At 47.7% G+C, this 23,422-nt stretch overlaps 1 protein-coding gene across 1 annotated transcript; it reads left to right on the top strand.

Annotated features, from left to right (window-relative positions):
- Window positions 1-8,932: 8,932 nt before the first annotated feature.
- On the top strand, window positions 8,933-22,932 carry LOC113607242 (5-hydroxytryptamine receptor 5B-like). Its single transcript, XM_027082426.1, is given in 3 exon segments — window positions 8,933-9,250; window positions 9,252-9,713; window positions 22,600-22,932. Coding segments are annotated over 3 exon segments (1,113 nt in total).
- Window positions 22,933-23,422: the final 490 nt, after the last annotated feature.

Below are 23,422 nucleotides of genomic sequence, written 5' to 3'. Positions count from 1 at the left end.
TGCTGTGGCTATAAACATGGTGAACAGAAGTGATGAAAGTGGGTATCCTTGTCTTGTTCTTAATCTTAGCTTTCAGACTTTCACTACTGAACATGATATTAGCTATAGGTTTTTCATTTATATCCTTTATAATGTTGAGAACGTTCCCTTCTATTCTGAGTTTATCTAGTGCTTTATCTTCAAAGGGTGATAGATTCCTCAAATGCTTTTTTGCACACAGGCATAATTTTTAAAGATTTGGAAACAATACCCAAAGATTACCTTATACTTTTCCTCTATTTCATGTTCAAAACATATAAGGAAAAGAAAGAAAAGAGAGTTTTATTTTCCTTTGTGATTGACTGCCATTAGCCCTTCTTAAAGTCATTAATGAAAATAATGGCTAGTATTTGGCTGGGGAAGTTTTTAAAGAAAGACAGTCTGAGGATTTCATGAATTTGTCATGAAGTCAATCATGGCAGGGTAAGGGGTGGGTCTGGTTGTAGCTACTTCCATAGTCCTGTATCATTTCACCCTCAATAAAGAACACTCTGATACTGGGAGTTTCATATCTTGCCAACAGAATATAAATGTTACTCAAAAGAGACAGCAAGGACTGCTCTTTTGACTAGATAAGTTCAACTGTCAGATTGCTCAGGAAACAGAAGAATCTCCACTGGACCGTAGAGGCATAACACTAGAGACTTGACAAAGAAAAACAGAGAAAGAAAATCCTCCATGACAAGATCATCTAGGAAGTGAAAAGCAATCTGAAGAGCTTCGTAACACAAAATGTGAGCTCTTTTAAGGCAGCTTAAGTCCAGTGTATCTATTTCTAAAAGGCTTACAATAAAAATCAATATAGAGCTAGGTTATTAAAATCGTTGCAAAGTAAGAAAAAAGAAGTATGCAAAAATAATTTCTACAATTAAGAATGAAATACGAACCACAATGATATACCACTTCACATCTACTAGGATGTCTATAGTTTTAAAAAATGGAAAATAACAAGTGTTGGTGAGGCTGTAGAGAAATGGTAACTCTCACACATTGCTGGTGGAATGTAAAATGGTGCAGCTGCTGTGGAAAACAGTGGGGTGGCTCCCCAGTAAGTTAACTATAGAGTTACCATATGACCCAGCCATTCCACTCCTAGGTACATACCCAAAGGAATCAAAAACATGGACTCAGTTACTTGCATGCCTATGTTCATCACAGCATTATTCACAATAGCCAAAAGGTAGAAACAACCTAAGTGCCCATCAGTAGATACATGGTTAAACAAAATGGGGTTTATACATGTCACTCCAATATTATTCAGCCATAAAAAGGAATGAGATGTTGATACGCGCTACACATTGTTCCTGCCCAGATGCCAAGCTCCCTTCACACGCCACTTGCATCAGTGGAATTTTCACCCACCTGCTTTCCTTCCTCCAATTTAGTCCCAACGCTAACCCGTCATAAAAACTGCTGGCAAAATATCAATAATGCTCCTAAACACACAAACCCAGGAGGGGGAAATCATGGCAGTACATGCCCTGGTACCTCCCTCAAACTCCCTACATTATGTGCCAACATCCCAGGAGGGGGAAAGTGTAATTGCAATGGAACAGTCAAAGGCTGATGAAACAGCTACACATGTAGTGAAATTTGGAGCCAGGTTGTCATTTACAACCAAGTAAAAAGTAGTGGATTTTTGTTAAAATAAGTAAAATTAGAGTGATTTTCAATGACTGGCATCAAGCATTACTATGAAATCTCTGCCCACCTGTGGCCCCAACAATGATTCAGTGTCACCAATACCTAGATAAGCTTCCTCGTGTCCTCATCTGCTCCAATATGCCTAGTTGCTCCTGTGGGTATTGGATGTTACAGCCTGGCTGTCAAAGTTCTTCCAAATCTAATATTTAACCACAATCTAGCGTATCCAAACCCTATATCTAGCTCCCTCCCACCCCCCAGCAAATGGTGTCTGCTTTGCCTTCCTAAAAGTCCTGTTTCACAGACTAGGGATGTTCAGTCTCAAATTGCTTGAGTGATTCCCTCTGTCAAAAGCACCCTGTGTTGTTCTTTCTTCTTTACAGATCCTACCCATCAAGAAGTCCCAACACTTACAACACCTCCTCCAGGAAGCCCCCCTCACTATTTTCACCCTATTGAAGTTTTCCTGTGAATGTTTTTTTTGAATGGTAACTTAATGACCCTTCATTAGCCTTCATCTTGTATTGCTCTCAAACTACTTAATGTGCATTTCCTCATCCATCAAATTGTGCCTTCAGTATCCTACCTCATCACAGCTGTTGCAGGTGGAATTCCCTAGGACACAGGGAGTTGCTGGGATGGAGATTAGTGTGCAGGAAGTTTATTGGGGTGTGGCTCAGAGGAAAACATCACCTTCAGGGGCTAAGGGAGAAGCTGAGCTGGGACACAGTCACCAAAAATTCACAGCTAAGCCCACTGGGGGCTCTGAAGCTGAGATGATCCTTCTGAGTGTCAAGTTGGAAAGAGGGGCTGAGACTTTATACTCTGTGTTGGTCATGGCTGAGCGGTCCTGGGAGGGGCTGCGAGCTGGGCCAGGGACTCCCTTCAGCAGAGTCAATTCCAGAATAAGCCGGGGTTGGAGGACTCTCTGTGGCAGATCCCCCAGCTGCCAGGGGACCAAGTCCCTTGATCCTAAAGGGGGAGCTGGTTGTCAACTCTGAGGGCTTAAAAGGAAGTGAGGAAAGAAAGGGGGAGATGGAAAAGAGGGAAGAAGGGGAGGGGTCCATCGTGTTACCCTGGGTCTTGTTTGGAGCAGTATGTGACAGGGTAGTCACTCCCTTATTAGGGCGACGAGCTGCAAGGAGACAAGAGGACGGCCATGCAGAGCAGTGGTGCCCTAACCCAAGGGGCTCTGCTGGCCGCTGGTTGAGCTGGGATTTGCACCCACGTATGGCAGGCTCCAGGGTCCCCCTTCATTGTCCCCTCAGTTGGCAAACTGAGCCTCTGGTCACGTCATCGTTTGGAAAGTATCTGGAGATGTTGAAGGAAAAGTGGGCTCAAAACCAGAAAGAGAATTTTGAAAGTCCTCTGCTTTCTCTGTAATCCTTAGAGACTAAAAGAAAACTTTCATAGAAGGAAAATAATTCCGTGCACAATAAGGGTATTTTTTTTAAGGTAAAAGTTAATTTTGCCTAAAAAGAGTATCCAGAGACCAGACTTTCTGTAAAGCCCAAAAAGGAATTCAAATTTTGGAGATAAAAGAGTGTGCCTGGAATGTGTTGGAATCTGAAATTATAAACCTCAAAGAAAGCCCACGGCGCAGGCATGATAATGACTCCCTCTTACAACCCGCAGAAAATCAAATTCCAGGAAAGAGAAAGGTCAAAACGATAGAGGCAGGGAGGAGAAGCGGAGGCAGAGGTGAGCCCAACTGGCATGACCTGGGCGACTTGAAAGTATTATTCCCGCTTCCAACTTCTGAAGCTCATTTAGCGGCCAGTTGTCACATCAGGGAAATAGGAACCACGGAGGCCTTTCCTGCAGTTCAAGAATCTGAATTCATCTCAGAACACCCTCCCTGCCCCCAGGAGGAACGAAAGCCCAAGGCTTCTAGAAATCATAATACCTTCTGCCCCCAAGGATCTTGGGCCAAACTGGGGTTTTCATCCAAGAGTGTGAGGCAGGACAGTGAGTGAGGAATTTTTCCTAGAATCCGTCCTTAAATCCATGCCTTTTTCAAAATATTTAATGCTTTTCTCTAACACCTTATAGTTAAAATTCACCACCAAGCAACAGATTGGTAGCGTATTTCTTTATGGCTCTCTGTATTCATCCTATAAATCTATACATTACATTTACCGAGTATCATCTGATCTTGATCGATTTTTCTAATCTGTACTCCTCTCAGTGAGGTGTTTCCTAATTGACCTCTCCAAATTAAGAGACTTAGAGATCTTGGATTTATTTTGTTTTCTAAGCGCTTCCCTCTTTTGCTCCTCTGGAGTTAGAAATTGCAACTCTTGGTCATTCTAAGGCTGATGTTTCAGTTACAGGATCTGGGGCTAAATCAACAGCTCAGATAGGGTTCAGGGTGCAAATTAGCCTGCAGGGGGAATGTGGATAATTCCAGATCTCATTACAGCCGTGCTTTCCAATTTTGCCTTCCTGTGAACTGCTTAAAATGCAGAAAAAGTCCACTGAGACACCCCTTCTCTTCCATGCACCCCCTCGTCTCCCTTATTCTGCTTCTAACCCCTTCTGATGCTGGGAAGCAACATGTGGGAAGATGAGCCAGAGGTAATTAGACTGGCTAATTCTCCGACTGGTGGGAAGAGACCACTGAGCGTGGAAAACACTGAATTAGGCAGAGCCCTCGGTTCAGTGGACCACCCTGGGATGTAACCTATTGATGCAGGGTCCTGAAGGCTCTTGGATAGGCTTTACTATCATCACTGACATTGGAGAACTTTCAGCTTTGGACCAAGAGTCTTTGCTAGAGGTCTTTGCTTTAGTAAGAATGGAGGGATTTTCAAGGGTTGAGGTTTGAATGCACAGAAAAGCAATTACCTTTGGTCATGGAAAAGAAAGTAGCTGGGGAAAAAAATGGAACCCATCTGCTAATTAAAATTCTAGGCGTTGTAGGATGAACAATTACTCTAAGGCACTATCTCTCCCACATTCCTGCAAACAGATTGGCCTCAACACCCACACGTGGAAAAACAAACACCAATCACGCCTGGATGTTTCCTTGAACATGTTTTCTCTTCCCCATCACCACCTGATCATTAACGTTACTTTGATGGTGAGTTGCCGATAAGCTCGTTGCTTATCTGGAAAAATTATTTTTGCCCACTTTTATTCTAAAGCAAAGTCACAGGAGTGGGGAGGCTGGGACCAACACCAAACCCAGATCAATTCCTTCCTGTGTGTGAGGTGAGAAAAAGACCACCTTCTTCAACTCCAGATAGAACACAAATTTCTGGGTGGCTGAGGACTAGTTATAGTCATTCATAGCGTAGGAAAGGAATATGCTTTAATTGTTAAATTTCAATGTAAATCATAATTGAGGAAATGTGGCTAAAAATAGTTTTATAAAGGCAGATGACACTATGACATAGGTTAATGTATAGAGGATGCGTTTCTAGATTTATTTCTAACGATAGATACACTGGGGTACCTGCCTGAGACTAGTCCTTGTGCTTTTTAAAACCTTGATGAAGACAAGCAGTGGGTTTGAGGAGGAGAGGTGGCTATTTTAAAGTCACAGGCATCTATTGCTTTCTCTGGAGGTGGACACCTGAATTTCACCCTGGCCGGCAGGCAGTTCCTTTGAGCATTTTGGTTATGCCAAGGCAGGGGTGCAGTCCCTTCTGGAATAGAGATTTCAGGAACCACACGGAGGGAAACTGGTCCGCACGGGCTCCATAAAAGAGCATGTTCACTGGGTGTGAAATACGGGTCACACTTCCTTTAGGGGAGAAAAATTCCTCCAAATGTGGATTTAGACCATACTGTCCTTAAAACTTCTTTGTTCTTGTGTGTGTGAGTGTGTGTGTGTGTGTGTGTGTGCAAGTTCATGCAGAAGCATTCTTGTTCAGGAATTTAACCGTCTGTATTAGGAGCAAAAAGGAGCTGGGGTGGTAGCCGGAAGGATGCAGTGATATGTCTTCATTTCACACTTGCTTTGTAAAGCTTCATACCAGGCGTCAATGCAGATTAAATAACTCTGCTTTCAGGGAAGGTACCTCTTTGGGTTTTGGTATGGTCTAGGTGAGGGGAGCGACTACGGAAAGGCCTTAGGAGGAACATTTGTTTCTGATGGGACTTTCTAAGGGCCAGACACCCCAGAAATGGGCTGGCTGTGAGGACTGAGGGGTGGAGGCTGGCACTCCAGACGGGTGAGAACTCCTCAGGGACCCACCCTTGGAGGGACCTTATCACCTACAATATGGTGATTTGGAACAGCCATATCCAGCCCCCAGTGCTGTTCTCTGATTCCTGAGGAGCTAAGGCAGGGGCCATGCCAATGGGGAGGAACTTTCTCTGGGAAGCCGTAGGAAGGGAAACAAGTAGGACTAAGACTTCTGTGGTCAAGCAGGACATTTGAGAGGGGACATGCCAGCCAGAGAGACATGTCTGAAATACCGAAGTCAGTGGTTCTCAACTTCAGGGGCTTTGACCCCCAGGAAACATCCGGCAGTTTCTGGAGACATTTTTCGTTGTCACGCCTGGAGAGGTGCTGCTGGCACCTAGTGGGTGGAGGGCAAAGATGCGGCTAAACATCCTACAGCAACACACTCCTCCTCCCACAGCAAAGACTGTCTAGCCCAAAATGTCAACAGTGCTTAGGCTGAGGAACTCTGACCTAGATGGATGCAGTAAATGCACTTAGATGTTCATATGCAAATATACTGAAAGCTCTGTCTCAAAGGTACTATAATGTTGGTTTTAAAACAAAGGTTGGGGGCTTCCCTGGTGGCGCAGTGGTTGAGAGTCCACCTGCCAATGCAGGGGACATGGGTTCGCGCCCCGGTCCGGGAGGATCCCACATGCTGCGGAGCGGCTGGGCCCGTGAGCCATGGCCGCTGAGCCTGCGCATCCGGAGCCAGTGCTCCACAACGGGAGAGGCCACAACAGTGAGAGGCCCGCGTACAGCAAAAAAAAAAAATAGTGGCAATTGTCATCATTTATTGAACACTTAGTCAACTATTAAACCATACTTTTACAATAATCTCCTGACAGGTGTTAATTATCCTTATTTCTAAAATGAGAAAACTGAGTCTCCGAAAGCTTAAATTGCTCAACGTCTCTCACCTAATATATGGAACAATATAAAAAAAAGTAACTATGAAGAGAGTATATAGCAACACGAAAAATGTTAAGAGAAATCTGGAAAACAAAAAATTGACTTTAGGCATGAAAAGTGTATGTGGATAGAAGCAAAGATGGGAAAATAAAAGCATGTCCTGCATCCGACTGGGGCAAGATGAATGCTTTTACATTTTTGATATTCTTTGCTCTCATTTGCCCAATAAAATAGGGAGAAAATTCTTGTGAAACTATTTCAGTTGCTAGTCACCATTTCCTTCTAAAGGATGGTCTTTGTCATGTCAATTTTCATCCCAAATCCAGCTTTTTCCACGATCAAGTGCAAACCCTGCTGCTTGGCATTTGCACTCTGCATGTCCATCTCCTGGTGGCTTTGCCCCAGCTACCCACACTCTGGCGAGGTCCCACCCTCCATTCATCTCACCCAACATCTAAATGCCTTCCTGACAGTTCAGTAAGCCTAAGGGCTTCTCCGACCACAGCTCCCCGCATCTCTGTGATCCGTGAGCAGCCCATCACTTCTGAGATTTTTTGTCAACCACTTGACACTTACGCCTGCAAGTCCAAGTATTTTTATCTTGACTCCTCTGCCTGTTGCTCTTTATGCCCCAGGAGTGAGTCTGTGTGTGTAAGCAAGACCAGTCCCACACAGGATGCAGAAGGCAAAAGTCCTCACTCTGTGAGTGGATGATGAAGGGAGAGTAAGGAGGACATTCTTTGTGTCCCTCCTGCAGGGTCCAGATCCCCAAAGATTGCCCCAGATGCCAGGGGTGGGATGCTCAGAGGACCAGGGAAGAAACACTTCCCTCCACTGCAGCCTAGGGAACCTTTCCAGAAAGAGCCTCTTCTGGGCGACCTGCTCAGCCTGAGGCTGTTCCCAGGGTGTTGGTAAGAAGCCAGTGAATGACCGTCAGTCGAGCTGCCCTGACAAGAGAAGGGGCAGTCTGGGCTCTGTGTTCTTTAGGTTCTAGTCTACTCCCAGGAACAGAAGTATTGCGGCTTTAGGCTGATTTCATTTTGATTGAACTATTTTTTAAAGTGTAAGAGACTGAAAATGGGGGCTGGGCGGCAGGTTAGGGGAATTTCACTTCTCACTGGTTTCTACCTTTGCCCAGGGGTCAACAAAATATAACCCGATCTCCACCCTGGATGTGAAGACTGGAAGACATACACTAGGGTCAGGAACTTCCGCAGCCGCAAAGGGAGGGCGGGGTGGGAATGCGGGTAGGGATGTGATGGGACGGGTTAGGGATGGCATGGCGAGGAGGTGGCGAACCCTCCCGTGTCAGAGCCCCTGCCAAACTGCCTAGAAGCTGCGTTCTTTCTGCACAGAGCCAGAGAGGGAACTTCTCAAGGCAGCAGGAAGCCTCGCCCGGCAGAGGTGTGGCGAGTGAAGCGGCAGGCAGGATGGTGCCGGGTTGAAGAGCTTCCTGTTTGACATACCCAACACCTGAGTCTCCTAGTTCACCTAGGATGGGGATCCAGGAAACCAGAATCTCTCTGTCCGGTGCCTCTGTTTCCGGATGTCAAACTGTGCCCCAGGCTGGTCCCAGGGATCCGCGAAGGTGGCGGCCACGGGATTCCTAGGCGATTGTGAACCTTCTCCGCGGACTCCCGCGTTGGGGTTCTCTCCGCGCGGCGGGGGCGGGGAGACTCGGCGGGACAGCCTGAAGGCCCGGCTCCAGTCGGCGGGCTCTCCGGACCACCCGCCCCCGCGCACCCCGGGTGCAGCTCTGCTCTAGGGGCCGCCGGCTCGTGGTGGGGTCCACTCTCCAAGGCCGCCCTGCGCACGGACACCGCGTGCTCTCAGATTCCCAGCCCTACGACAGCCGTTGCCCCCGGGAAGGCGAGGAGAGGCGGGAAGGACTGGCGCGCCCGGCGGAGCTGGACTCCTGAGGGGTCCCACTCTTTTTTTTTTTTTTTTCCTTCACTGGAAAAGAGGTCCACGAGGGCTCCAAGCAGAGGCGCCAAAGGAGGGCTGCGGCACAATGAGGGACCATGGTAGGACGACCTGGACCCCTCTCTGCCGTCCCCGGGCACACAGGGCCCCCCTCCGACGCTCGCACCCTCCCTGTCCACGCTGAGCGCCAGGGGCGCGTGCGTCCCCGCCGAGGAGCCGGGATCCCGCGCGCCCCGCGCCATGGAAGCAGCTAACCTCTCGGTGACCTCCACCGGGGTCGCCCTTCGCCTGGGACCCGAAGCCTAGAGCAGCAGCCCAAGCCCCGGCGGGGTCGTCCAGTTGACCCCAGGTGGCGCCGCCCTGCCTGGTCGAGAGCCGCCCTTCTCTGTCTTCACGGGGCTGGTGGTGACGCAGCTGGTGCTGCCGTTCGCGGCCACTTTCCTGTGGAACCTCCTGGTCTTGGTCACCATCCTGCGCGTCCGCGCCCTCCACCGTGTGCCGCATAACTTGGTGGCCTCGACGGCCGTGTCGGACGTGCTCGTGGCAGCGCTGGTGCATCACGCCCCTGAGCCTGGCGAGCGAGCTGTCGACCGGGCGACGGTGGCGGCTGGGCCGGAGCTTGTGCCACGTGTGGACCTCCTTCGAAGTGCTGCGCTGCACCGCCAGCATCTGGAACGTGGCGGCCATCACCCTGGCCCGATACTGGACCATCACGCGCCACCTGCCGTACACGCCGCGCACCCGCCGCCGAGCCTCGGTGCTCATGATCGCGCTCACCTGGGCCCTCTCCGCGCTCATCGTCCTCGCGCCGCTGCTCTTCGGCTGGGGTGTGGCGAACGACGCTCGGCTCCAGGGCTGCTAAGCGAGCCAGGAACCCTCCTACGCCGTCTTCTCCACCTGTGGCGCCTTATACCTGCCTCTTGGCGTGGTGCTGTCTGTCTACTGGAAGATATACAAGGCGGCCAAGCTTCGCTTCGGTCGCCGCCGCAGGGCTGTGCTGCCATAGCCCGCCACCGTGCAGGTGAGGCACGGGTTGAGCAATGGGGATTTGGGGAAGCGGGTCGCTGCGGGAGAAGGAAGCGTGGCGAAAGGGAGAGCTGGCGGTGGAAGTTTGCACACTTGGCGCACGCGCGAAAAGGTTGGCCACCAGCGCAGCCCGAGCTGCCGGGGAGTTTGCCATTTGCTCTCCTGCAGCGCACACCGAGGGGCTCATCACCTGCGCCTGGCGCGCACGCGAAGGGTTCGCCACCTGCGTGGCTGGTGCGCGCGGGAGAAGGGGAAGGGGGCGACATGGGCAGCGTTGCTCGGTAGCGGTGAGGACACGTCTGATTTCGCTGCGCCCTCTGTTGCTTTTCCCCAGGAGCTATTGTGTCCGTGTGAGTCTTTAGCCGCCAACTTCCTAGTCCCGGCTAGACCAAGCGCGACTGCAGGGGGCTGGGAATACGTCCTGCAGATGAGCGAATTCCTGTGACCATGCGCCCCTTATTTAATGTCTCCACTGCGCCCTCGTCCACACCCTGCTGTCCAGAGACGATTCCCCAACCCAATCGGCCAGCTCCCTGCCAAGGGGGAAGTGAGGATAAAAATGAATCCAAGTGTCACTTTGCTTTCACTGTCCCAACCCCAGTGCTATCTTTTAGTGACTTTGGAACGAGGTAGAACCGTGGGTTGAAATCCCAGCTGGGGACGTTGGGGCAGTTGCTTAATCTCTGTGGGTTTTGTTTCCTCAACTTTAAATAAGTGAATTCCTACTTCATAGGGCTGTTGGTTTACGTGAGATGAAGCATGCGAGGCACCTAGCACAGTGCCTGGCAAACGGGGAATGGGGGGCAGAGCTGGCCGGAGCAAGGAGATCCACAGCGCGTTGCCTGGCAATCTACAATGGGCCCGCACATAAGCCTGGAAATGAATGAGATGGAGGAACCTGCATTTGGCAGAACTTCTCTCCATTGTATTTACAGTCGGGGCTTTCTGCCTTTTGGCCAGACCCTAACAGATGACAGTTCCCGCCTCACCCTGGAAGCCCCAAACTCTCCTTTTGAGTGAATGGGGGTTTCAGGCTCTCAGTCCTAGAGAGTAACAGGACTTATTGCCCCTTTCCTAATACAATATATGGACCAGGGAAAGGGGGCATGAGGGGGGAAGGAAAGAGACGGGGTAAGTTCTTCTGTTGTTAGTTTTGTTTTACTTTTGAAAGTTAACTCCGATACTTAGGTTATTCAAACGTGTGTACTTTTAAAAGCAGGCGTCTCGCCAACCCGCACGCCCTTCATTAAATGGCAGAGGAGTTTTGTAGGATAAAATAGGAATGTCAACTGGAAAGTGTTGGTAGGGGAGAGCTTTATTCAGAATTAATGATGTCCTTTGAAAGGTGCCTCAGAAATCCTGGGGTGATCAACCCTTTTCTCTCTGCTGGCCGAGGTAGGGCTGACTTTTACTGGCTATATCAATCCAGTGCGCACCCAGAGAAATCATGGTGAAACGGATGCTAGAAAGGCTTGCCAAGCCTGAGTTGAGTGTTCATTTTTGACAGAACCCATTCAGGCAGGTGATACAAAGCAGATGTGCCTGGTCGGGAGCCTGGCCAATGGGGAGGCCACTGGCAGGGAGAAAGAGCTCTAGGAGGCGGGGCAGCGTGGTGCACTGATTTAGCCACCTGCTGGCGCCACCTGCTGGGGCGAGTCACTTCTGCACCTTGTGCTGCAAGTCTCTGCTCTAGGACACAGCATTGGTCTAAGTCAGGCTAAGAGTCCTGACTCATGTGATGCTGAGATACATCTACAGATGAGATGGGGTTCGAGAACACCTTGCTTCTTTAGGCTCCGGCAAGCTGTCACTCAAACTCCTGGGTAATGTTGCTGAGTCAGCATTTGCAAGCTTGCTGACCACAGGACACCCAGACAGAAATTTAAAATAATGTGCCGGGAGTACTCTCTCCATGCGTTCCCCCACCTGCTTTTGTCTGACCTCCGGGGAAATGAGTCAAGTTGCATTTAGGTCCTGCAAAGTGTCTTTACTGCTTTCTGTGGGTGATGGAAGTACTTAGGAAGGCAGAAGACCTCTGGTCATGAGGCTGTGCACACCCGTCATCTTTTTTCAGGATTCTGTGACTAGGTCCCAACACTAAAATAGTATCAGAAAGGGATCTGCAACAGTGCCTCAATTTTTTAAAGTAGAGAAGGAAAGAAATGCTGACTGAGTTCCCTCTTTCAGGCACTGTGCCACTTTACCTACATCCTCTTATTTAATCCTCAGCGTCCAGACAAATTGGCATTACAGTCTCTGTTCGTCAGGATAAGCTAAGATACGCTGCGTAACATAGAAGCCCCAGACTAACGGTTTATCTCACTCTCACTCAAAGTTCAGTGTGGGTCTGGCGGCCCTCTTCCTGCTCAGCTCTCCTCCAGCCGGTAACTCATGGATCCAGGCCCCTTGTCATCCTTGAGCTATGCTGTCCTGAACATGTGGCTTCCAAGGTTTCTGTGGAAGGGGAAGCAAGACCTGGAGATACAGCAACTTTTACCTGCCTTGGGCTGAAGTGCCCCTTCAGGTCACAGTCCATTGGCCAGACACTATGAAAACTTGGGGAGCCTATGGCTATTTGGTGAACACTAACCGTCTTCGCCACACAGCTCTCATTTTACAGATGGTCAAACTCAAGTGCCATAGAGTGAGTTCATCCACGACCACACAGTTATGGGGTGGAAAAGCTGAAGTTTGTCCCAGATCTAAAAGTCACTGTTCTTTTTCACCCCTTTTCCAGTATGCCATGCTCTCTCCAGGAACTTAACTTCTGGGCATTGTCACAAACATCTCACAAGCATCTAGACCTTCATGGGAGACAGGCAGTCATATCCCAGTCAAGGTGGGTCATGGGGATGTCAACTGAAAACAAAAGCACAACCTAAAAGATGAGAATTATGTTTTATTCAGTGGACTTTCTGAGGACTTAAGCCCGAAGACAACCTCTCAGGTGGCTCTGAGGGACGGCTCCGAAGAGGTAAGGAAGCAGCCAGGATATATAGAAAAACCGGGTAGTGGGAACTTCAAAAGATTACTGTTAATTAAAGAAAACCTGATATCTTAAGTTCGTTTTTTTATAAATTTATTCATTTATTTATCCATCTTTGGCCATGTTGGGTCCTCGTTGCTGCACACAGGCCTTCTCCAGTTGCGGCAAGTGGGGGCCACCCTTTGCCGCGGTGCACGGGCTTCTCATCGCGGTGGCTTCTCTCGTTGTGGAGTACAGGCTCTAGGCGTGTGGGCTTCAGCATTTGTGGCACACGGGCTCAGTAGTTGTGGCTCGCGGGCTCTAGAGCACAGGTCCAGCAGCTGTGGCGCACGGGCCTAGCTGCTCCGCGACATGTGGGATCTTCCCGGACCAGGGCTCGAACCCGTGTCCCCTGCCTTGGCAGGCGATTCCTAACCACTGGGCCACCAGGGAAGCCCCAGATATCTTAAGTTAATGCATTTAGCGCTTGTCTATGTATGGGAAGATGCAAGAGTCTGGGCTCATTGAAATCAGCCCTTTGATTTGCACCTTAGCTATCTGGGGCCTGTATCCTGCTTTTCTTTGTCCTGAATCCCCTCAGGGTTCATAGTTCAGTGGCTGATGGCTTGAGGGCCACAAGGTCCTCTGTTTACTGATATGGCAGGCGACATTTTTCATGCACAGTGAGCAGGATCTCTAAACTATGCCCGTGAACACCTTTCCAGGAGAGCTGAACACAGTTGAGCACAGAGGTACTGCTAGCTTCTCTTGGGAGACGGGATTCATTCCCACCTGCATCCTTTTTTTCAGCCTCATAGACTGAGCGCGACACATAGCGTATATTCTGCCCTCACCACGCACCTCGCATGGGTTATGACTGTTTCCTTCTGCCCTGTGCCTTTTACTGCTTAGAGGAAGAAAGAAGCAAAGCCAATAGAGATGATTTGGTTGGCTTTTAAAATGCGACATCAAACATTTTGTTCTTTTTCATTATCTGATATCTGTGCACAAGTTGATACTGGGGCCATTTTTTTCATTAGGCACAGTGAGGACACCACCGAGAGCCACCATACTTATAGGGGCCCGTGGAAATAGTTTAATTTTAATTTCTTTTAGAGGAAAAAATGAATATAGTTGTTAAGGAATATGTAATCATGAGCCCAGCCTCGATTATATTAGTCTTTATAATAATATGGTCATAAAATATAATTTTTAATATTTTTTTAATGGAGGAAGGACCCACAGGGGCAAGGATGCCTCGGGCTCCTGAAGGTTATAATGTGGCCCTGGTTGATACCCTTCACTCATTCACTCAATCAATAAACATGTGTTGGGAGACAGTGTGCACAGTGGTTAAGAGCATGGGGTTTAGAAGCAGGGAGGCCTGGATTTCAATTCTTTTTGTGCCACTTATTAGCACTTCAGCCAAGTGAGTTCATCTCCATCTGCATTTCCATCTGTAGGTAAACTGGAAATATTGCCATCTGCCTCTTAAAATTCTTGTGAAGAATAGATGAGATAATAGTGTATATGGAGTAACTAAAATAGTAAACCCTAAATGATAGCCGCTGTACTGTCTTCATTATTATTTTTTGAAATTCTTCTTATAAATTATAAGTAATAAACTATTATTTTATACCTCTTACCATTATAGGTGGGTTTGTTATTTATTTCTTAACAATTAGTACAAAACTTAGTGTCTTAAGACAACAAAAACGTATGAACTCACAGTTTCCATGGGGCAGGCATTGGGAATGGCTTAGCTGGGCGGTTCTGGCACAAGGTCTCTTGTGGTTGTAACTGTGGCTTGTTTGCATGTCTGTTAGCAGGACGTCTCTACAAGGCTGCTTGAGTGTCATCACAACACGGCCGCTGGCTTCCCCTAGTCTGAGACAGTGAAGCAAGGAGGCAACTGCAGTCAGTGCCTTTTATGATCTGGTCTCAGAAGTTATATTCCATCACTTCCCTTATATTCTATTCCTTAGAAGTGAGTCACTAACTCCCGTCCATACTCAAGGGAGGGGGAATTAGGCTCCACCTTTGGGAAACGTGTCAATGAACCCGTGGATATATTTTAAAACCCCTTCAAAAGGACACGCAGATGGTTCAAGGTTACTTGACTGACTTGTAGTGACCTATGCATCAGACAACGTAGTAGCCTTTGAGGTTTCATAGAAGTGGTCTCTGATCTCAGGGGATTAATTTTAGTAAGCCACAATTACAGAATTAATAATAAATTCTTATAGGTGCTTTCCTAGAAGTCTGTCCAGGGGTCAGTGATCCCAAAAGACTGATAGTGTGCGTGAAAGCACTTTGGAACCTGTAAAGGTCAAAATAAATTTGCAGTATTGAACTACGGCATTTACGATGACTCGGATCTGAATTTTAGATAATGTTATATTGCAAAATATTTGGCTCTCCAACCCAGTTCTCCACATTAGTAGATTTCTGTTGCAAGCATACAGTATATAAGCCCTAAGTGACCTGAAATCTGTACAGAGCCCTCGACGTTTTTGCCACTTTTCCAATGTTTAGTTGTCATCTGTTCCTCTCCAAAGACCAGTGGCTGGTGGGCTTGTGTACAGAACCACGTGTGGGACCTGGGTTCAGTCAGAGCTCAGATATGGGAAGAGGATGGTGGAAAATCATCACCCTTGTTCTGATTCCGACTACTAAAAGAAATATGACTGAAACACATTCCCGTGCCAGACTGCAAGGTTATTTTAACTTTAGAAAAGTAAATTGCATTAATCAAGTTGTATCAGTGGTAACAATACATCTGGCTTATGGTTTGATTCTTTTAAGATTGGCACTGAGAGTTTCCAGAACTACTTAGGTGGATGAAGGAGCGTTTTCTCTATACTTTTAGAAATATCCCTGGCTTTCCCCTCTCTATTAACTTCTCCCTTGTTCTCTTACATCATTATGCTCATTCTGGCTCTTTACATCTGCTTCCGTTTCTCTTTTCTCTGATTGGACTGCTGGGGAAGAGTGGAAAGGGCAGGGGAAACGAAGGGGGATGTAGATGAGCGTGGTGCAGGGATCATGTGTTTTCACCAATGACCTTTAAATCCATGTAGTTCTTGGAGAAGATTGAGCTTCTCAGTGGAAGAATGACATCAAAACTCCTTGGTCATTAACCTTTTGGTAAGTCACAGAATTCGCTGAAGATCGAACAAACCTTTGGACTTGCTGTCCAGAAAGGCATGTAGACACTTGCTTGCCCAGCGTGCCTAGGGCACTCCCTGAAGCCCATCTCTGGAGAGTGATACTCAGCCTTTCCTCCTACTGGCTCTCCCAAGGGATGGAACCCACAGTGCAGCAGGAACTGGAACTCTCTGAGGCAGGGCCGTGGTGGTCAGGGGAGCCATGGCCCCCTAAGAGGGCAGGTCAGAACAGAGGCTGGACAATGCGTGTGCAAAAGGCAAAATCTCCCCTCTCTCCATTACACTGTACTCCTTCTGTGCAGAGACTCTCTGGCCTGGGAGTCTAGGCACCTCAGGGTTAAGAGCTCTTGCCTCAACAGATGACCTTCCATTGGCCTCCACCCATAAAGGGGGGTCACTAGATCAGATGATATAAGAGCAAAAACAAATGTCGTGTAACTTTAATTAACACACTTGATTACAATTTCCCCTTCTCATCATTAACTCCAGTGGTGCCTTAGCCATTCCAGGGTGACTAACAGCCCCGCCAAATCCATGTTTTCCAAATATAAGAATAATAGTAATTGTACTTTATGTTATCATCATACCCAAAAGTTTAGCAAAACTGTACTCTGTGGTGTATATAATTACCCTCAAGGGAAAATTAATATTTTTCAAGCCCAGCAGTGCTCTGCTTTTATTTTTTTACAAGAAAATGTCCTTAATTTATTTTCTGGCTTCTTTTGCACAAGAGAAGCAGCTGAGAAGATTTCCTGGTCTAGTTTGTCAGACAAGCTAGACAGCTCCTGTTTACTTTGAGGGGCTATTTTGGTTAGTTATCTCTTCAAGATGCCTTTACAAATGCAGCTTGGAGTTTGGTTATCTCAGTACACCTTGGGCAGAGAGAATGGAGCTCTGGATATCCCAACTCCTGACCCTGCGAGCTCTGGTTAGAAATGGGGGATTCCAGTTACAGTCCGGATTGCCTTCAACCAAAATCGGAAACGTCTCAGTGCCCTCTGCCCTCTGTCCTCTCTCAGATGTTGCAGGGCTTGATTAGTCACTAGGGTTAGTGTGTCTCCTCACACCAGCCTTGTGAAGAGCCTCACTGTACGGGGTGCCTGACCGTGCGTCACAATGCAAACAGGTTGGTCCCAGAAGTGATTAGTAACCTTCCTTCTTTCTGCTTTCCTTTTCTAGTTCTTATTAGGTTGTTCATCTGACAACATTAGAGGTTTACATATGTTTGTGGGTACTTTCTGTGGCAGCTGGAATTTTTCTTTTCTTAATTGGGGGGGAAGGGACAAGGGGACATGAAGCTGGCATTTCTGAGGTCCTGCCATGTACTACTGGCTCACTGTCATCCTCCAGGAAGCCCACCATAGAGATAAGGTTCTTCATGGTTGGAGATGTGGAAATGGGGGCTCCGATTGGAATCCTGTCTAATCACTAACTTGCTCTGAGCCTTGGTTTCCTCATTCCTTCTTTATTGGCTGCTGTTATAACTGAGTAAGATGGTGTGTGGGACCACAAGACAAATACTAAATGACTCTCAGGAACTGTGAAGGTCTGAAATTTTAGCCTGTTTGCAAGCAAACAAGTCGGCCTACCCTAGTTTACTGGACGCTGGCAGAAGGCAGGAGACTCCCGGATCAGAGTCAAAGGCCTTTATTACTCATGGTACACAGGCAGCACAAGCTTCATGTGTGCATCCGTTCCCCGTTCCTTCAAAGTTCCATGGGAGTCACATGGAGTGGCCCACTGTATTGGCATCACAAATAGTAGAGAAACTCCCAGATTAGGGAACTCAAGTCTGTATTGGCCAGGGTTGGCCAATAAGTAAACTTGCCCTTTGCTCTTAGGAAACATGAATCTTTTATGATGGGTTGCAAGTAAACCTGCCTTCTTTTCTACTGGGAGACACTATCTCTATCTTCCAAGGCTGTTTGCTCTTCAAACATCCTTGACAAGCTAGTCCAAAACAAGGGCTGTCAGTGTCTTTGCTAGCGAAATGTGCAGAAATGCAAGAGACTTAGAGTTTTCTCCCCCAAATATCTATTTATTCAGGAAGTGTTTATTGAGATTTTAATATAGGCCATATATTACAAGGTGCTGGGGACTTTTCAGTGGACAGGACACACGTGGTCCCTGCCCTCCTGGAGTGTTGATCGTGACACAATATTCAGAATGCCGATTCAGAATCCATGCCCTGATATCAGAGTGCTTATGGGAATAGTGGGACAGAATATTTGAAATTGGGACTTGATGGGGAATTCCAGTATGTAGTCCCTATATCCACAGTAGGTGATTAATAAATCTCTGAGAATATATTGTCTGGCTGATTTGGTCCTTAATTCATTTTAGGTGGAAAAGCCTCAGACTCTATGGAGATGTTTAGGTGAACGCATCTTTTAGGTCATGTTCCCTTCCCCTTCCCTTCCCTTCCCTGGCAGAAAGACACCATACAGGCCTGGAACCAAACAGATTGGGCAGGCACCTTGGTTCTGCTTTGCCCTGCTTGTGTGGCCTTGGCCATGACATCTGATGTCTCCAAACTTCTGTGTGTTCAGAGCACCTGTCCTTTTACAGCAGGACCAAAAAGTGGCAGGTGCTACTGGTTGTGTGCCTTCAACAGTCCGTATTTTTGCCTTCAGATTAGTGGATTCTAAGCCAGCGTCAGAGGCTTCTTAAACCTGAATGGTCAGTTTTCCCACAGCTGTGCAGAGGAAAGTCAGGGCCAAGAGGCTGAGGAGACACCCAACCAAAGAGGAAAGACAGAGACGCTCAGGACTGGCCCCAGAGCTGGGTGCCAGAGCCCCTAGACCTTTCCTAGGAAGCCGTAGATGTCCATTCTGAAAGCATCCCAAGCACAAATGTGATCCTAAGATAGGTTCTGTGTTTTCTCAACTGTGAAATGGAGATAATTCCTCGAAGGATTGGTGTGAGGATGAATTAAAGTCATTCGTTACAAGTGTTTAGCATAGTCTCTGTTTTACAGCAGCTTTTCTGGAGTTGTTCTTAGTGTCTTTTGGTTTACTATTGGATATTACATTTCAAGTGAAAAAAGCCAACCTTGTCAGTCTCCTAGCAAACCAGGGGGACTGCCTTTTCTTTCTACTGCCTTTTCTGTTTCTCTTCCCCCAGGATCCCTTTGAACTGAACTGACCCCATGTCTTTACTTCTGTAGCATAACAAGGATTTGGAATTGCATTAACCCAGGGAGGAACTTAAGTGCCTGGGAGGTCATTGAGGTCCCCGGAGAAATGGCTGGGAACGTGCCCATTAATGAGCTGAGCGGGGAAAAAGACAAACATCACCTGCCACTTCCTCTTGTGCTCTGATACTATTTTTCCCTCCGGAAAATGGACTGCTATGGTTCACGGGGTGATTTCAGGGTGACACATTTTATCCCCCAGGCTTCCTTTGGTGGTTGATGGTGGTCTACTATGAGGGAATTGGTCAGTGTTATCTCTTCTAAAGGGGAGAGGTGACCTGCACCCGGGGACCGGAAACCTTGGGACGGCTCATTAAAGAGGGGGTGCCGGCTGGCCCCCAGAGGGTGTGTGTTTGCCAAGACAGGCCTTTGTAAGGGGCAGAGGGATGGAGAGGAGGGAAGTGCTGGTTGGTCACCACGAGAGACCTTTTCCTCCTCTCTCTCCAAGTGGCAGCGGGAGGATGCTGGGTGTACACTAACAAAAGAAAGGACTCAACTTTGTCCATATTGCCATGATCTGTTTCAGGCTGACCTAGTGGTTTTCTGAATAAATAGAGATAAGGGTGGGGGGAAGTAGCAGAGACCAAGAATTTGAAGGTAGAGCTGAGGGTGAGGTTTGCCAGGTCAGACCACGTGGTCGCCTTCTTGGCTCCCACCGTCCTGCCCCAGGCGAGAGGAGACAGGGCTCTTCCTTCTGTGGACACTGAAGTGCCCCGTGGTTGGGTGGCTCTCCTGATGCCTGCTTCCAGTTGTGTCTGGGGGGGAAACTAGATGCAATCCTTGCCTGGGAGCCCCTTGCCTCTGAGTTTTCTCCAGCATCATGACTGGCAGCATTCCGGGAAGGAAGAGAACTGCAGGTGCAGACCATGCTGTGGAAATGTCAACTTAGCAGCTGTTTCCTGGGCACTTGTCAGGTGCCAGGTGGTGTTGCCAGGCAGGTGCTGTAAAGGAAGACCCAGGCCTGCCGTTGTTCAGCTTGGACTAGAGGGGTGCCACATATAACACCCATGATCACACACATTGCTACAAAGGAGGGGAACATGGTACCAAATCACGGGGAGACGTGATTGAGTTTAGAGGGGTGCTGACTGAAAAAAAAAAGCACAACGTAGGAGTTGTGACTTAAGTTTTATTTGGGGCAAAATGAGGACTATAGCCCGGGAGACAGCATTTCAGATAGCTCTGAGAAATCGCTCCAAAGAGGCAGGGGGGAAGGTCAGTATATATGTGATTCTGGTGAAGGTGGAGTACATGCAATTGAGCACAAAATCAGCTCCCAATTTAAAGTGAATCCCTTTAGCACAGGAGTGTATAATTTCTTGCAGTACTGATGTTTACAGGCTGCCTCTCCTGGGAACGTTGTGAGGGGCAGGCCTGGGTTTGTTCTCTTTTGGGCCCTAGTCCCAGCCCTGCCTGCCTCCATGAGTATTTTTTTTTTAACATCTTTATTGGAGTATAACTGCTTTACAATGGTGTGTTAGTTTCTGATTTATAACAAAGTGAATCAGCTATACATATACATATGTTCCCATATATCTTCCCTCTGCGTCTCCCTCCCTCCCTATCCCACCCCTCTAGGAGGTCACAAAGCACCGAGCTGATCTCCCTGTGCTATGCGGCTGCTTCCCACTAGCTATCGATTTTACATTTGGTAGTGTATATATGTCCATGCCACTCTCTCACTTCGTCCCAGCTTACCCTTCCCCCTCCCCATATCCACAAGTCTATTCTCTAGTTGGTCTGTGTCTTTATTCCTGTCTTGCCCCTAGGTTCTTCATGACCTTTTTTATTTTTTTCCTTAGATTCCATATATATGTGTTAGTATATGGTATTTGTTTTTCTCTTTCTGACTTACTTCACTCTGTATGACAGGCTCTAGGTCCATCCACCTCACTACAAATAACTCAATTTCGTTTCTTTTTATGGCTGAGTAATATTCCATTGTATATATGTGCCACATCGTCTTTATCCATTCATCTGTTGATGGAAACTTAGGTTGCTTCCATGTCCTGGCTACTGTAAATAGAGCTGCAATGAATATTTTGGTACATGCCCCCCCCTTTTTTTTTTATTTGTGGTACGCGGGCCTCTCACTGTTGTGGCCTCTCCCGTTGCGGAGCACAGGCTCCGGACGCGCAGGCTCAGCAGCCAGGGCTCACAGGCCCAGCCACTCCGCGGCATGTGGGATCTTCCCGGACCGGGGCACGAACCTGCGTCCCCTGCATTGGCAGGTGGACTCTCAACCACTGCACCACCAGGGAAGCCCGACACTTTTTGAATTATGGTTTTCTCAGGGTATATGCCCAGTAGTGGGATGGCTGGGTTGTATGGTAGTTCTATTTTTAGTTTTTTAAGGAACCTCCATAGTGTTCTCCATAGTGGCTGTATCAATTTACGGTCACCTTATCTTTGATAAAGGAGGCAAGAATATACAGTGGAGAAAAGACAGCCTCTTCAATAAGTGGTGCTGGGAAACTGGGACAGCTACATGTAAAAGTATGAAATTAGAACACTCCCTAACACCATACACAAAAATAAACTCAAAATGGATTAAAGACCTACATGTAAGGCCAGACACTATCAAACTCTTAGAGGAAAACATAGGCAGAACACTCTATGACATAAATCACAGCAAGATCCTTTTTGATCCACCTCCTAGAGAAATGGAAATAAAAACAAACATAAACAAATGGGACCTAATGAAACTTCAAAGCTTTTGCACAGCAAAGGAAAGCATAAACAAGACCAAAAGACAACCCTCAGAATGGGAGAAAATATTTGCAAATGGAGCAACTGACAAAGGATTAATCTCCAAAATTTACAAGCAGCTCATGCAGCTCAATATCAAAAAAACAAACAACACAATCCAAAAATGGGCAGAAGACCTAAATAGACATTTCTCCAAAGAAGATATACAGATTCCCAACAAACACATGAAAGGATGCTCAACATCATTAATCATTAGAGAAATGCAAATCAAAACTACAATGAGATGTCATCTCACACCAGCCAGAATGGCCATCATCAAAAAATCTACAAACAGTAAATCCTGGAGAGGGTGTGGAGAAGAGGGAAGCCTCCTGCACTGTTGGTGGGAATGTAAATTGATACAGCCACTATGGAGAACAGTATGGAGGTTCCGTGAGTATTGAATGGTGAGTGCTGTGCACCCAACGTGCTCCCAGTTCTCGACCATGGGGACTTGGTCGCCCAGCTTAACAGGTCGTGGAATGCCTCGGCCAGCGGGGCGGGGGCTCAAGCCTGGATGTGACACCAAGGCGCCTGCTCTTCACTGTCTCCCCGTCCCCCGCTTTTTAGATCATATTATTTGACATTGTAGGGACCACCACTCTCACTCTCTGAAGAGCCTTCAGAATTTATTTTAATCTATGGTTTCAAGGACTTTTTTGCCTAATATTTACTGATGGAGTATGGGATCAATGCATCTTGAATGAGGCTGGAGGGGAGGGCTCGGCCAAGGTTGGAGTGGCCTCATGTCTCTGTACCATCCAATGATATGTTTTATTTTTGAATTCCACTTTTCCTTTGTTCCCAGGTGAAGGAGGCCCCTCACGAGGCTGAGATGGTGTTCACGGCACGTTGCCCTGCGGTGGCCTTTCAGAATAACAGAGCCTCGTGGCTGGAGCATAACGTGAAGTGGGCGGCTGTGATGGTGGGCGTTCTCATCAGCGTGTTTGTGCTGTGCTGGATACCCTTCTTCCTGACGGAGCTCATCAGCCCCCTCTGTGCCTGCAGCCTGCCCCCCATCTGGAAAAGCATATTCCTGTGGCTTGGCTACTCCAACTCTTTCTTCAATCCCCTGATTTACACGGCATTGAACAAGAACTACAACAATGCCTTCAGGAAACTTTTCACCAAGCAGAGATAAACCCAGGGCTTGGAGAGACGTGCAGGTAGGGTTGTGAGGAGGGAACTGGGATTTCTCCCCTTCACTGGAGACCTGGGTGGAAGCCTTCCCCACAGCTGAGTATTAATGACGTTTGGGAACCATACCACTTGGGCCTGGACTATAGGAGCAGCAGTGCCAAAGCAAATGGGTGGCAAGCGTGCAGCAATGTCCTCTTGCCGTGTATGTGGCAGACATTGCTAATTGATCTCGGCACATCTCCCCACTGAGGAGGAACTTGGCCTCAGAATCCTTTGCAGACAGCACATCAGGCAGTTACTGCAAATTGCCTAGAATTCATACAAGAGTCAAAGTTGATTTGCCCTTCCTTTATCTAATTACCATATTCCTCAGCACAGGGCCCCAGTGGCCTGTTTTGTGGCCCACTCAGGAGCCTGTCTTCTTTGTGAAACAGCCCTCCCCTCACCCTTATCCACCCAATTCAACGTATCTTTCCCAAATTCCAAGGCAG

The sequence above is a fragment of the Aethalodelphis obliquidens genome, unplaced genomic scaffold (assembly GCF_003676395.1).
Source record: "Aethalodelphis obliquidens isolate GAN/ISIS:26980383/991018 unplaced genomic scaffold, ASM367639v1 scaffold47, whole genome shotgun sequence".
NCBI lineage: Eukaryota > Metazoa > Chordata > Mammalia > Artiodactyla > Delphinidae > Aethalodelphis > Aethalodelphis obliquidens.
This window is presented reverse-complemented; position numbering and strand designations above follow the sequence as displayed.